At 40.8% G+C, this 16320-nt stretch overlaps 1 protein-coding gene across 3 annotated transcripts in view; it reads right to left on the bottom strand.

Moving 5' to 3' along the window:
* Positions 1 to 3323: 3323 nt before the first annotated feature.
* Positions 3324 to 16320, bottom strand: part of rbfox3a (RNA binding fox-1 homolog 3a) — a 482492-nt gene continuing 469495 nt past the window's right edge. For all 3 annotated transcript variants that reach the window (XM_036572522.1, XM_036572521.1, XM_036572523.1), the window contains 5 exons: positions 12535 to 12667; positions 11932 to 11971; positions 8749 to 8813; positions 5765 to 5843; positions 3324 to 3502 (listed from right to left, as the gene is read on the bottom strand). In XM_036572522.1, the coding sequence (XP_036428415.1) occupies positions 3458 to 3502; positions 5765 to 5843; positions 8749 to 8813; positions 11932 to 11971; positions 12535 to 12667 (362 nt within the window). In that variant the 3' untranslated portion in view covers positions 3324 to 3457. The remainder of the gene's footprint in view (positions 3503 to 5764; positions 5844 to 8748; positions 8814 to 11931; positions 11972 to 12534; positions 12668 to 16320) is intronic.

The following is a 16320-nucleotide window of genomic DNA, read 5'->3' on the forward strand; positions in this document are numbered from 1 at the left end:
TGCTTATTTAAGTGAAATATTATGTTGTACGGTAGATTTCTTCTTCAAAGGGGGAAAAGCACTGCATCCAATCTCTGTTTTACAATAGGCTGCATGCGATTTCAGACTAGCGGGAGAATGGTGTGTCTGGAGCCACAACCACTATGGTAATAGAACGAGCAGAACGGCAGTGCTATGCGCAGAGTAAGCCTAGTGTATCTTCAAATGAGATCAGTGGTTATTGACTCAATGGTGTTATCTTTAATCTGTGGAGTAAATTGCCTTGGATGCTGCCTCTCCATCCTGGCTCTTTTCTCCCTTTCTTCTATAACTCCCCCCTTTTCGATTCCATTCGAAGAGAGCAAGCAGCTATTTACTGGGCAGGGTGTGTGTGTCAATGTATGGCTATGTGAGCTGCTTCTCAGCCTCGGGGACATGATCAACGCCCTGAGCAACTCGGAAACGAGAGGGGCCCTATTTCACATTGAGGATTATTGGCTTCTCCCACTCTTTCTCTCTCTCTCTCCTTCCTTCTCTCTCTCTCCCTCTTTCACAGACACTCTTTCTCTGTATGTTCTTTAAAGGCCTAGCATGTCTCATCACAGGCTGTCTGGGACTGGGACTGAGGGTAAAGTCACCTTGAGAGAGAACACCTTAGTGAACTCCTCCACTGAGGGGAAAAAAAAATACTGCACAATTCATTTGGGACACTGTGCCAGAATTCAAAATTTTACCATTTTAAATTTCAGCAAAATTCACTTATTGAGAAGCAAACAAAGACTTTCAGATTATTTTGATGAAAAATGCACTGTCCTGGAGAAACAGTAATAGCTGTTATAGCAGCCCTGTCTGAGGCCTTTAGAGCCTCTAAAATCTACCTCACAGAAATTTATTACACAAAATTGTTAAAAATATGTTGCCTGAAGCTTAAAAGACTGTTTTATATGTTTTGGTCTAGAGTGCATTTGTATTCCCAGCTTATTTCCATGAAATAAAAGGAAAATAGTAGCCTAATAAACCTAGCAACAATATGAAAACAGCTTCACTGATTTTTGGGTTAACAAACAAAAACAGCTATCTTTGCCCTTGCAGACATAATGACTTAAAATGTAGAGTTTGTAAAGTAAAGCTTCTCTAAGATGCAACGTTCTTCTTCAAAACACTCTATATGACTAATAACAAAATCTCTGTAATTCCAGAAAATATATACTAGAATAAATTCTTTTAAGGGTCTTTCCATCTCCTAGCTTAGACAGTGTATTTGGATGTACCGTGACATGGTTAACTGACACGTATCTTACCTGAGAGGAGGTACACACCATGTCTGATAAGGTCCGATTGATCTTCCCAAACCCGAATGATTCGTCTTTCTCTCACATCCCTTTACCACCATGCAAGAGCTCTTAAATCTTTGCTGTCTTATTAAAGGTTCTGAAACCAGCTATACATTTTTGGCCTCCTAATAATGTCGAAGAAATATATGACTTTGGTGGGACACACCAGGCACTTAACAAGTAACTCAACAGCAGATCAATACCTGAACATGTTGCTCAGCGCTGTGCGGCTCTTCGTCTTTGCAAAATGTGCAGCATCTCGAGGGACGGAAAAGCCTCTTTGTTTCTCATTTTAAACTTACTGGGCACTTTTGCCTTTTTTTTGAGCAGTTTTATCTACGTATTGTATTTCTGCATCTCATTGCAGGAGTGACCTTTAAGAAGAAGTGTGTACCTTCTATTTAAACAACAACTGCAATGAATATTTCAACAGCGTGTTGCTCTGCCTTCGCTGTCATCACTTATGCTGCAGTGGGATTTCAAGATTTCATCAGCTAGAGGGTGCAATAGACCATGTAGTGGGAATGCGCTCTCCCTTTTGATATTAATGCACTATGTTTATTTACAGAATGATATAAGAGCTAGAGATAATGGCCGTGATTAAGCGTGCACTCGTACTGGGAAGTCTTGCTCAGGGCACTTGATCATGAATATAGGCTCTGTTCCCCTAAGAGAGAGAGAGAAGTTTATACTGCACATGCTCTTTTATTCTGTTCAGAAACTGTGAATGGAAAAATGGTAAAGTTTATGTTTATTATGTTGTACTGTTCTGGGAAAACAGGAAAAGACTACGAGAATATGATGATATTAAGTGAGCCTCTTTTAAGAGTGTCAAATTCTCCAGTCAATGTTCATGAGAAGTGCTGTTATTGCTGTTTTTTGTTGTACTGTAAATGAACAAGAAAAAAAAGGAACTACTGAACTGTATTTATGTTGGTTTTTTGAGCTATAATATTGCATTTGTCTGTAGCAATGGAATACTTTTGGACCAAAACACAAAATAAACTCTTAACAGGAATATTCCAAAACTATATACATTAACAATCACATAGTCAGGACATTATAATACTACATGGACATTTCCTTAGTGTGAATGAGGATTTAATACAAAGGAAAGAGTGACATGAGAACTTCATATTGGTCCCACTGGAAGGTGAGGAGAGGGCTGTGGCAAGGAGCTTTTTAAAGCAAAGCAGAAAATGAAATATTGTGACAGGTCTACTAGATTCAGTCTAGCTACAATTCCTTAAGGAGAAGCTGAAGCTTCTGAAGCAAATATTTGTCTGTATTCTATTTCCCTTCAAAGTTTCCCTTCAATATATATACACGTTTTTAGTTTTTGACATAATTTGAAAATTCCTGTAGTCCTTTATATTGTGTGAATTTCATGATGATTGGACCAAAACCATATGTGAAGAATTATTTTGGATATATATATATATATATATACACACACATACATACACGTATACACACACACACACACACACACACACACACGCATATATATATATATATATATATATATATATATATATATATATATATATATATGTATGTATACAGTAATATGTACCATTCCTGAAGCTGTCAAGTCTGTAAACCTTGTAAATCGGCAAGATGTGAATGCTTCTTTTCAGTTTTAGGGAAGCAATGGCAGAGAAATATCTAATTGGTGTTTCTGGCAGAGTTGTTGTTTTGCACAGGTTTTTTAGTGTAGTACCTCTGAGTAATGCATATAACAGCAAGGCCCTCTCCCTCCACTCCTTTCCAACATAAATCAGCTGAGCTCATGCTCATAAATCTAAGGCCAGACTAAATGAGAAAGCTCATTGGACAGCACCTCTCCTCCCTCCAAGCTGTCATTCAGCCCCTCTTCTCTCGGACCACACATTTCAATACAAACAAAACAGATTGTAGTACATCAATGACAGAAATAGCAGAGAAAATCAGAAGAAAATTCACACAGATGCTAAAAGATGTTTAACTTTGAACTCAATCGTCAACAGCTTGAAAGGGTGTTCAAGGTAGGGTCGGCGGAAACCCGGAAGCATTTTGCTCTATTTAGTTTTCCCGGGGAGGAGGTGGTGGGTTGTTTGTTTTTTGTTTGCTTTTTGTTTTGTCTGGGGATGGGTTTTCTGTCTTTAGTAGGGAGTGAAGCGACTGTACCCTCCTCTGTATAGGCTAGCCTGCAACATCAAAGATGAAAAACAAAAAGGTTCCAATCAGTGTAAAGTAGATTCGTTGGATTCTGTTTTGTTAGAATTTTCTTCCCTTTCTTCTTCCTTGTTCATACCACATCAGCTGTCGTTTGCTTAGCAGCATCAGGGTAAATTGTAGGTTAAGGTGTGACTGAGCTGAGGAGCATTTTTAAGGTCCAACTGAGTAGCGACTAAAGCAGGCCACTGCATCTGTTTAACACGCCAAACACTCTCTAATATTTTTGAGGAACCACCAAATGGTTCAAGACAACTTGCAGGTGATTACTGAACTTTATGTCGGCCAAGCAACTCTCTTGAAACCTAGAGAGAGCAAGAGGTTAGATGTTTTTTTTTTTAGAGCCTCAATATAGCTGTCCTACCCACAGGGTAGTCTGTCTCGTCCTCAGGTTTATTTGACCAGAGACATCCTATATTAATCACTTTCTCAGCACTCTGTTTTAGCTGGACTGCTGTAGTGCCCTGCTGCTCTGGCCCACTGCAGAAACTTCAAAGGCTCCATCCCCAGCCTTTCCAAAAACCAACTCGGCGCAAAACACACGCCTTAAACGTGGCATGAATTCTGTTCTCTCAGAAAGCAGGCGAAACTAACTTTCTTTACCCTCTAAGGGACTCATTATTGAATTACTTTTTACTTGAGATCTGCTGATCAAATATGATCAAATCATATTAATTTCCCTCACAGTGCACTCAGTAGCGCTGTCCGTTGTGGTTCCTTTAGCCGCTACCAGTTTGCTCCATGCACTAGTCAGAGCAGTGAAGAGCCACAAGCTTCCTGCATCTCTCACAAGAAAAACAAAGTCCAAAAGAGGGACACTGCTCAGGGAGAGCTACATACTTTGGTGTGTCTCAGACTGGCAAATTGTAGTCATGAGAAAGGGAGGAAAATTTGAAAAAAGGAGAGGAAGAAGGAAGGAAAAAAGCAACACAGGCCACAGTTTTAATTAAGTAAATGAAGAGGGAAAAAAATGGTCTTAATTAATGAAAGCTTTTAGCTAGCAGCTGCACCGGGGAATAATACTGTTTTGAGAATCACACGCATGTCGGCTTGGTAAATTCCAGCCATTTGTCTTAGGCAGAGTGTTTGTCCAATAAGCCTCATGGGCGAGGGGAGGCGGAAGCGATGGAATCTTTTCTTTTTTTGTCTTTCTTGCTCTCTATCTCTCGCTCTTCTTTAATCTCCCTCGGCACGCTGCTGCACGCGCTTGATGGTCGTTAATCTTTGGGAAATTCCCTACCCACAACCGGTAAAAAAAAAAAAAATAATAATAATAATAATACAAAAACAAACAAATCATACAGTTCTTTCTTTTGTGCAGATAGGAGTTTTAGAATTTTTCATCTTTGATGTTAGCTGCAAAAGCTAGCTAAAAACAAACATTAACAGAACAACTATCCCCACAACAATTTGAGTGTTCTCATATAAAAAGGAAAATGGTTTGTTTGAAAGGTCTTATCAGATTGAAGTAATAAAATTTCAGTTCAGCTGGGACACTGAGAGAGACACCCCCTTTCATTCATCGAGGCAGAGGGGATTCATTGTTCAATTCACCTAGACAAACGGAGACATACCTGCAAAGATGAGCTTCAGTGTTCTCGCCCAGCTTTGGCAAGCATCAGGTTCTTAGGCAGTGTTTTTACAGCACAAAGAATCCACAAACACCCCAACTTCATTTTATCTCTAGGTTTGTAAAGTGTCCATTCTAGTTAACTCAGTTGAACTCCAACCACTTCACCTTGCCCTAACTGTTTCATTTGCTTCTCTCTCTCTTTAGAGAGGATGTTAGAGGATCCAGATGACCTAAACCAGGTGCCGACAACTGGCTGACCTATTTCAGCAGTCCAGATGCTGAACCAGCAAAATATTTCAGTGGTCAAAGGTAACATGTCGTCCTATTTCAGCGACAGGAACATCAGTGTGGCTTTTGTAGCGACCCTGCGTCGCAGTTTATCCGGTTTATGTAAATGACAGTAGCTCATGGTGGCAGAGACCACTTGGACCTTTACTTTACTATCATTTATTTTATTTAATATAATTTATGTCTTCTTTTGACAAATATAATTTTAAAAATTTTAAAGAACTAATCATTAATGGTTTAAGGATGATTACTGCCACCCAACACTTAGTTAGTTTATCTAGATCTCTGTAAGCAATAAACTGTGGATGAAGTTGGGGATGCTTACATCTATGCCATGAAGGTGATAGTGTCATGCTGTGTTATGCAGACTTACCATAGTGCCCACGCTGTACGTGGCTGCAGGTCCAATCGTGTGGTGGTAGGGGTCTGCTGTTGCATAGACTCTGCCATAACTGCATGGAGAGAAGGAAAGATTGAAGTGGCCATTAAAACATTAAAGCTTCAACAGTGGCACTATGGACAGCCTCTGTTCACTTTATCTAGTTCCATTAGCTCCATCTATTTTCTATATCTCACTCTACGATGAAAATGCAATTGTCTGCTCATTGTAAATGTACGGTATAAAGGTATGAGTGCAGGAAAAAAGTGATTCGTGCTAAGTCATTGCTGTTCAGGTGTAAAAGTAGTGAGCATTTTATCTTTTTGAGGACGTGGTAAACGTTATATTGATCTGAAAAGAGCAAATGCATGGAGAGATAAAAGAAAGGCATAGAGGGAGGGACAGGAACACAAGGGGGAGAACAGAATAGAGGGAGAAAACAGAGATTACAGAGAGGAATAGGAGTTTAAAGACAACAGACACACTGAATGAAAGGTACAAGAGGGTGGCTGGTAGGAAAGCAAGTCGGCATGCTTAAGGCATATTTTGTGTGTGTGCGTGTGTATGGCTCTCTTCATTCTGTCCATGCTCCTTTGCCCTTCCCTTGTCTACCCAGCCTGCACTGGGGGTGGCTGTTTCTCCCACTCTTTTCATTGTTGGCGGATTGGAACTAATTCCTCCAAGATGGGCCTCACTTGTTCACTTATTTATTTATTTACTCCCAACACTTCCCTTCTTCATTTGTTTACTTTTCTCCAAACACACACTTGCAAATGAGGGCCTGTGGGGAGCAGATAAGGCAGTGCGGGCCCTGGGCTGAGGGCACGGACTGAGAGAGGAGAAAAGAGGAGAGAGGGGGAAATCCTCTGCCCAGACACGGCTATTACACATGGAAATACTATCGGATCTGACCAGGTTTTTGTCATCCGGGATTATTACAACATCAAAGGTCAGGCCAGCATGAGAGAATGAGAAAGCTGAGCAGAGGGGATTTTGACTGCCTATGCCCGACGATTCAGAGACCGATCTGAGGAGTTCACCCGGGAATCCCCAGGACAGGCTGTTCAATATGGAGCCTGGCCAGTCAGAACAAATGGGCATTACACTGTAAAGCATCTAAGCCATCAGAAAATACAGCTCCCACTATGGAGCAAGCTAGTAAGTTGTTCATTTTGAACATAAACTACTTGATTCCAGGAAATTATGGGGACATAGTTTTTCTCAAAATCAACAGGTGAAGCCATGAAGCCATATCACCTGTGATGAATAGGATTTGAGCAGTGTTAGAGTAAATGTTAATCCACTCTTGGTATAATAAGCTCATATTAACCCTGTAAGTGTGCCTAAAATACGATGGATTTAGTCATTTTAAACACAGCACACTGAAAAATCACCAATTCTGCACAGATTTCTCCAGTACTCACTACTACATAGTTCATGTTAGTACACCTTTGGTATAGAAAGCCCATACTAACCCTGTGAGACCACCTGAAATACTGTGGATTCAGGCATTTTGAACACCCTGCAAAATCACCAATTCTGAATGGATTCAATCTGAGTTAATTACCAAACAGTTCATGTAGTAGTTTGTAGTACTGTGGATTCAGTCATTTTAAACACAATACACTGCAAAATCTGAAATTCTGAACAGATATCACTGGTACTAACTACTACACAGTTCATGTTAGTAAACTCTAGCCATAGAAAGCCCATATTAAACCTGTAAGTGTGCCTTAAACACTGTGGATTCTGTCCCCAATCACCTGCTATACAACACACCGAACACATAAATTGTACATAAATGAGTCTCTGTTTAATAGTATTGTGAGAATGTAGGAGAGAGCATGAGAAAACACATTTTCTGGGAAGAAAGAGGCTTGTGGGGAAAGAGAATGAGAGAGTAGAGGAAGTGGGAGGAACGAGGGGGAGAGCAGGAGAAAAGGAGGCAGCTGAAATCACTGCGGCAGAATGTCAGTCTCTTCACCTGCTCTGATGTGGATCGGCGCTTGGCTCTGATAAATCTTACATTATCTGCGCTCTTCAGGCTAGCGGGCAGGGCCAGGCCTTATCGCCACTGACACGCTCAATCTCGCCTAGATTAAACCAGCGCCTGCCCTGATCCAACCTGACAGGGTCCCCACAGGTCCCAGATAAATTACTGACAACCTGGCACCACCCTGCTCCTCAAACACACATACACACACACACCACCCCCCAAATACACATACACACACACAGCCCTTGAGGCCTAAGATAAGTGGCCGCGGTTCAGAGAAGTAAGCTCACTCAGGTGGAAGAGTACATACTTATCTAAGATACTAATACCAAGAAGTCTCAAGAGGTCATGTCCAAAAGGTCTTTACACAAATCTATTATAACATCGTGAGTAATTCAGCAGTGTGCTATGACACACTATGGTTGCTACTCTGAATTCAGAACTTCTATTGCACAACAGTACCTGCGAAAAGTACCCATGGCTCATTGGAGGTTCTGTGGTGGTGACTCAAGTGCTAACAGGATAGGTAAACAACAGTAGCAACAATGGAGTAGCAACAATGGGGCTTCACGTTTGCATTGGCAAGACAGCTATTCTGGCTAGCTAGTTTTTCAACATGCAATAATCTGACTGCATATGACGATTGTGTAATGCTTTAACCAATAAAGTACAGAATGGGTCACTAGGCAATGAAAATGGTTTTGCAACAGTACTGTACCACTCTGTCTGGATGGAAACCACTAAAATATACTAGTGAATTTGAAAGCTAATAGCAAATGTCTTTCTATGAATAAAATCACTTACTAGTACATTAATGTGTTCTGAGAGGTTAGCCAATAGTTCTATACTCATAAAGCAATACCAGATGTGATGAGGACACCTGATTAACAGAATTAGGCATGAGAAATCCTACTGTAGATGAATAGATGTAATATCGATGTAATATCACCCCCTGACAGAGAGGGCACTGTGGCACACTTACCTGTCACTGTAAGCTGCTGCGGCTGCTGCGGCTGGCTGGGCATACCTGTACGCTGCATAGCCGCCCTGTCAGTCACACAAAGCAAAAACATTACACACATAAAAACAAGGAAATAAGGATGAAATCATCATCTATCATTATGATATAGTTGTCTATGATGCACATCCACAATCCTCTTACTAGCAATGATATATAAAACAGTTCAAGATGCTGCAAAACTGATGATGAACCAACAGCTCATACAAGTGCACCTGTGAGTTGAATTAAGCAACGCTGTATTCTACTTAGCTTAATCAAAGCCTGCTACTGAAGTCCTAGAGCACACATGAGTAGCTTGTGAATGAACAAAAAAGTAAGGTTTGTGACTTTGCTCTTTCTTTTTTAGTTGTTAGAGTGGTTTTAATAGCTAAAAGACAGTTTGATGGAATTAGGCCAACAGACCTCGATAAGGTCACACATGGCTAACTTGGCAAAACTCAATGGTGAACCAAACAAGCCCATTTACCTGTCTACTCTGTGTGCAGTTATAGCAACACCACCTGCTACGTCCCTGTCTGCAGCACATCAATTCGATCAATCGGAATGGCAGCACTGGGCGCCCATCGATCAGCATTTTAAGTGGGAATCTGGTATAAACATTTAAAACCAGTCAATGCTTGCTTACTGTGAATGAACCAAATGGAAGATTTGGCTGAGGCTATCGGAGGGCCTTTTAATTAATGTGGCCGGCCAATACGAATCCTTTGGCGCAATGCCCGAGGGAGCTGTCCTGACACAGGAAATGCGCTCCACAGAAGCCAAAGCACGGCAGACACTAAATATTGCTTGTATAAGCATTAGATGACATCTGACAAAGCCATTAATTGCTGCACATAAGCCTGCTATTAATAGGCATGTTGTAAGCAGCATCAAATATCATTAGTCAAGATTGTTAGCCACCAAAGAGGATCAGCAATCCAGTTGGTGTCTGCTGATTACGCTCTGAGAGCAAGCTCTGTGGACAAATGTAACACAAATATGCCTTGTTCTAAAGCAGTGAATGGATTTACTTTCTGGGAGTAAGTATCTTTAGTCGCTGAAGTGTTTATCTAAGTGTCTATTTAAATGAAACAGCTCCGCTCTCCCATCTCCTCTTTGTTATTTTATTCTCTGACATCTCTTCCACATTGAACAGTGGCACTGGCAGAGTGTGTGCCAGGCTGAACATGGCCTCAGATACAAGACTGAACACTAAATTATAAATGCTCTCATTCATTTTTCAGCTGTGGATTAATGTCCGATAGTACTCTGCTAAGATCAAATGTTTAGCTGCTGGAGAGCAAGGGAGAAAAAAAGAAAATCAGGTCACTGTAAGAACACTGTATAGATTGTATGGGAGTCTCCCCCCTCTCTCACCACCCCACTCAGCTGCTATCAAAGTTTTTCAATTTTAAACTTCTGGCGTACAGCAGTTTTCTCACTCAGTTGCTATCAAAGTTTTTTTACTTTAAAGCTGTGCCGACCAGGGAGGTCTAAAAAGAAACAGTCAGAACCTTCAGTGTAGCTTAGTCTTGTGTGGTGGGCTATAAAAACAGGGTAGGCCTGGGTTTGTAGCTGAGCATGAGGTCCATGTTAAAGCAACTCTAGATGTCTGGCTATGGGTCTACAGCTTTTGTTCCAAACATACCATGTAGGGATGGGCATCACTGCTGTCTTTGCTGGTTTGCCCTCCTTCAGATCTGAAAGCTGAATTCATTTCCATTTTTCCTCTAGTGACATAATCCTGGGAAGGGAGGCATGCTCTCTCACTCCCTCTGATCACCTGACTGTCTAATACCTTCTGACATTCTGTCAGGAATAATAGTGCTTGGGCATAAGGGCTGGCATACAATGCAAGGCCTTTTGGCTACATTTTAATATGAGCTGAGAGGAGTGGATAAAAATGCAGCATGAAAAAAAAACAAACTAATAAACAAACAAAGAATAACACTCAAGCACCTAGTTTACCCAATGTGATACTGCTCACTCTTATAAAGAAATCAATCAGCTCTGGCAACAGGGTGGACACAGAGGAGTCTGGAGCTGAGCATTAACAATTTCTTACCTAATTTGTCACTGACAAGTAGAAGTGGGTAATAACATACCCATACCCATATCATTTTCAAATGATAATACTTTTACTCAAGTATATTTGTGAGGAAAAAAAATCTACCTTTTACTCAGTTACATTTTAGTCATTTAGTTTATTTTATTTTTTTTTTGTGTGTGTTTAATTTCATTCTATACTGCCTTTGTAATTGGTCAAACCTCTGATTTTGGAGCTTCAGCATTTTATTTGTAAACGAAAATTACTGCAAAATGAGAAGGACAGAGCATAATAAACTTCATTTCCCATACTGATAGATGCTGAATGTACCAAGACGTTTTGCTGCAGTTCTATACTCAATTAAGTAGTTTTTGGCCTGATTCTTTTGTATTTCTAGTCAAGTTGATTTTTCGTTTAGCTGTTTTCACTTTGGCTTGAGTCATTATTTTAAAGAAGTAACAATACTTTAATATGCCCATGCGTTTGTGTTACTAACAGCCTCCACAAAAATATGACTGGCCGCCGCAGTGTTCCCCCCCTACTGAAGTTGTTAGGTTAGTAGATTTTCAGACTGGATAGGGTTGGGTGCAGTCCGCTAATTCTTTTTAGGACACTGTTAGGCTCTTTTTGCTGCAGCACTAAAGAGTTAAAATACAGCCCATATGGAATAACCCAAGTTGCACCCTAAAATTGGTGCGTGTCAGATGAGGTTTAGCCTTATGTGGTTTCAGTATGTCACCATGGGATGGAACAGCATGTACAAGAGACCTTAACAAGGCTCTTAGTGGCCAAGAAAAGGTTGTCCTCATGGATTTGTGCAAGACGACCCAAGCTGACCCTGGCCTTATGAAAGATTCAGCACCAGCTGTTCTGGCAGAGTACAGAGATAAGAGAAGAGTAGTGTTGGAGAGAGTTATTCAGGGAGGTTATAGTTCTCCATCAGCTCTTTTGGCATGGCATGCAAGGATGCCATCCTACCAACCGTGGCAATGCAAAGGCAAGGAACCATGGCTACAGAAACCATGCACAAATGATTTCAGACCTAGGCTGCTACTTTTGCTTACTTTCTGCATATACAGACTAAGAGCATGAGCTAAAAAGAGAGAGGAAACACTCACGTAGATCTCAGCACCGTAGAAACCATCCTGGTAAACCACACTGTAAAGAGAAAAACAAAACCAAAATAACAAAGCACAAAGCATTAGTGTATAGCAGCTACACAGCTTCTTCTTCTATAGAAATGGAAGAATAGAAATCATATAGCTACCACTGTAGGTACTTATTCACCAGAAAAACAATGCACTGTTGACTGAGATGAGAAAAGGCTGGAGCAAATGAGAAATGATGGCCATTTTCACACTGAAGAGTAATTTTATGCTCTGTTAGGAAATCCCTATTGTTTTCTGATGGCCTCTGCTCTGTTACAGGGCTCATGTGCCAGCAGGACTTTGTGGTTCAGTTCATCATTCGACTGTGACACAAATCAATTTAATTGTTCGTATCAGGGCAATTCAAGTTAACGGTATTGTGTCTGTAGCTGGGAATGGGCTTTTGATTATCTTAGACCGAACTGCTAGTACTAAAGTTAGCTCAGGGTGCGATAATAACTGAATTATAGCCACCATAGCCAGGCTTGGTGTACGAAACATACTGCAGGTGGCTAAACAAATAGACAGTGTGTGTAAAGTTGAGAATATATGAAGGAAGTTAGGTTAACTCACGCTCCATAAGCGGGAATTGGAGGAGGCGGAGGAGCAGCACGGAACGTGTTGTAAACCGCACGACCCCGGCCCCTCAAGTGGGCACCCCTATACGCCACTGTGGCCCCTGTGGTTGGGTACGGGAAGCCCGTGACTGCAGAGAAGAGAAGAAAAGAGAGATGCAAAGAAAAAAATAAAAGTAAAAAAGACATAAGAGAAGAAAGAGGTAAAGCAAAACATAAAAGTAAAGATGAGAAGAGAGAGAGAAAGAAAAAAATAAAAGAAAAAAAGGAAGACCAGAAGAGAAGAAAAGAGAAGAGGAAAAAAAGAGAAGAAAGAGGCAAAGAAAAAAGTAAAAAAGAAAGAAGAGAAGAGAAAGGCAAAGAAACAATAAGTTTAAAGAGGAAGACGAGAAGAAAAGAAAAAAACAGAGAAGAAAAGAGATAGGCAAAGAAAAATTAATAGTAAAAAAGAAAGACGAGGAGAGGCAGAGGAAAAAGTAAAAAAGAAAGAAGAGAAAAGGAGAGAGGCAAAATAAAAATAAAAGCAAAAAAGAAAGAGGAGAAGAGAACAGATGAGAAGATATGAGAAGAGAGAAGCAAAGAAAAAAATAAAAGTAAAAAGAAGACAGAGGCAAAGAAAAAAGTTAAAGAGAAGAGAAGAGAAGAGAAGAGAAGAGAAGTGAGTAAATAAAGCTTTTCAGCCTGTACCTTCCATTCAGCTCTCAGTCAACTGTCAGTCTGACTGTGTTCAGACATAACATTCATAGCTGAACCAAAACAGCTCCCCTCTGATGTCAACTACTGTACCATGTTGTTACAACACATGTCAATGAAACAGTGCTTAGCCATTCAGGCAGAGGAACAGTTCAGGGGTCATTCTTGAGGTCAACTGAAGGCTACAGAGACAGGCATTTCCATATACTTAAAGGGAAATAAATTGCATTAGGTAGCGTGCAGGAAGGAGACTGAAAGGCATCCCTTGTCTAGGGAAACCTCTCTGTTGGGTTTGTCTCTGAAACCTTGGGCAAGGGAAGAGGGTGTGTGTGTGTGTATTTGGCTGCTCTCCCGCTCCAGCGGAGTGTGTGCGAGGCAGGGGAGGTGGTAGGCTGTTGTAGGTGAGACACAATGTGCTGGCACATGGGGCTGAAGGAGCAGATGGAGCGTATTGTTTTGAGGTGCAGTCACAGCCCGACACCATCGCTCATCTCACCCCGCATACGATCCACACACACCACTACTGGGGCCGGGGCGGTTGAGAGAGGGGACAAACCAGGGTCAACACCGGGGAAAAGTACAGGAAAGAGAAGATGTGTATGAGCGAGCTGGATTGTGTGTGTGTGTGTGTTTGTGTGTGTGTTTGTGTGTGTGTGTGAGTGACAGAGAGATAGAGTCAGACAGAGAGAAAGATGTAGAGGAGGAGGGGAGGGAGGGAGAAAGAAAAGGGAGAGAGAGGGAGGGAGAGAGAGAGAGAGGGAAGGAAGGAGAGGGGGATAGAGAGAAAGTAATAAAGAGAGCTATAGAGAGAAAGAAGAGAGAGAGAGAGAGAGAGAGAGAGAGAGAGAGAGAGTAAAAATAAGAAAGAGAAAGATACAGAGGGGGAAGAAGGGGAAGAGGGAAAAGAGAAAGAGAGAGTAACAGAGAGAAAGAGAGGGAGATAGAGAGAAAGTAAGAAGGAGCTATAGAGAGAAAGAAGGAGAGAGAGAGAGAGAGAGAGAGAGAGAGAGAGAGAGTAAAAATAAGAAAGAGAAAGATACAGAGGGGGAAGAAGGGGAGGAGTGAGAAGAGAAAGAGAAAGGAACAGAGAGAAAGAGAGGGGGATAGAGAGAAAGTAAGAAAGAGAGAGCCATAGAGAGAAAGAAGGGGAGCGAGAGAGCGAGAGAGAAGTGAGACTAAGAAATTAAAAAAAAAAAAAGAGAAAAAGCAGGAGCCAAAAAAGGTTGGAAGTGAAAGCAAATAAGGATCCAAAAAGGCTGTGAAAGATTGAATGAACAAGAAGACGGATGAGAGAGACTGATGAAGTGGAGAATATGTACCATCCTGAGTGTCTCTTTAACCTTCAGCTTCAGCGCATGTGGCCTTCATGCACCAAGGGTAAGGTCATAATTACCCACAGTACTGTGCAAGCAAAACACTTCACGACAGCGCACCCAGCCCGGCTTCTTCTCATTAATGCACCACCCTTACCGTGCTCTCCTCTCTGTCCCTGAGGACCTTGTCAATTATTTACTTTCTCAGACACAGCCACCCATTCTCCCCTCTAAACTTCACCTCATTCATTATCAGCAACTACCAAAGGCTCGCAAGCACTAGACAGGGAATGACTGAATATGTCAGGACAATCTGACACCAGATCAGAATACCTAATATCACTAATGAATTCATACTACACAGGTATGTACTAATTTGTCGTATGTTTATATATTGGTATGCATATGTGTCAATGCATATGTTGTGGCCCTATCAAAACCACCATCTAATAATACCAGCTCCTCTTTACATAGTGCGGACTTGTCATAATGAATGGATTACTAAAAACAGTCCAAAATTATTTGGAACCGTATCTTGGGTTCATTATCCTAAATTAAAAGTTATGAACATTTTTTGTCACAATGGCACTGATGGGCATGGATTCCCAGACATGGATTAAGCCTACTCCTGGACAAAATTGCAGTGCCAATGGTGCCAACGCAGGCTCGGGAAACTGACCTTATATGTACTTGTTTACTATTAAAGAATTTGCTAATAATACATGTGTTATGAATGCACTTGTATTTGTATTTGCTCTGTATCAGTGGTATGAGGACATGTTAAGTCTATGTGCTTTTTTGAGAATATCATGGATATCGTCAGTAGAAATGGCCAGGACCCACCAGTGGGTCAAAAGTCTTACAATACACTTCTACAACCTAAGAGTAACTCAGCCAGTTTGCATTGTAGTCCCAGTAATTACTGAATGATAAACCTGTAATTACTGAGTGATAAACCTTAGTATGTAATAAGCTAGGAATTTTAAGGGGTTAAAGAGACTGATTAACTACATGTTACTACCTACATGTTGTAAAACACTGAATACAATCATTGTAGTTTTAGGTTGTATTATTATTATTATTATTATTATTATTATTATTATTATTATAGTATTTTTTTCCAAGTGACACTACAGGTGCGATTTTGCTTGTCTGAACTTATCAAATCTCAGAAAAGCTAAATATTGCGGTGCATCTTGTATATCATGAAAATGTCTTGAAGGATTGTGATATAATATTGATGACCCTTAGTTATGTGCAGTCTTTTGGATAACTCTGTGCTACACATGGACGTATTTTACACAGCAGAGGCCCACTATGAACTCAAGTCAGTAAGCTATGATATCAAGAATTATGTAGACTATAGCAAGCGTGCATGCTGAGAGACGACACTTAAGGTTCAGCTGAATTTGTTTTTAAGGAGTTCTTTTTGATAGCAAGCGTAAATGCTTTTTAAAGTACAAGTATATGTATATTCATTTTGAATGTTCTCTTTTTCCCAGTCATCCACATTGCTTACTCACATAGGGAGGCTGATACCCTATGTATGAAAAGTATCCAGACACCATTTCTAATTAGTGAATTCAGCTACTGGTGCACCCATTTCCTAAACAGGCGGTACACACAGCCTGTATAATCGCCATAGAAAATTACTGATAAGATGACTGATACGGCTAGATAGATTTAAAGCCCCTCATATTGGGCTGCGGAGCAGTGGAACTGCATTCTCTAGAGTGATGGAAAACCTTCCAATGCCTTTGGGATGAGCTGGAGTGGTG

This window comes from Colossoma macropomum, unplaced genomic scaffold (genome assembly GCF_904425465.1).
Source record: "Colossoma macropomum unplaced genomic scaffold, Colossoma_macropomum, whole genome shotgun sequence".
Classification (NCBI taxonomy): Eukaryota; Metazoa; Chordata; class Actinopteri; order Characiformes; family Serrasalmidae; genus Colossoma; species Colossoma macropomum.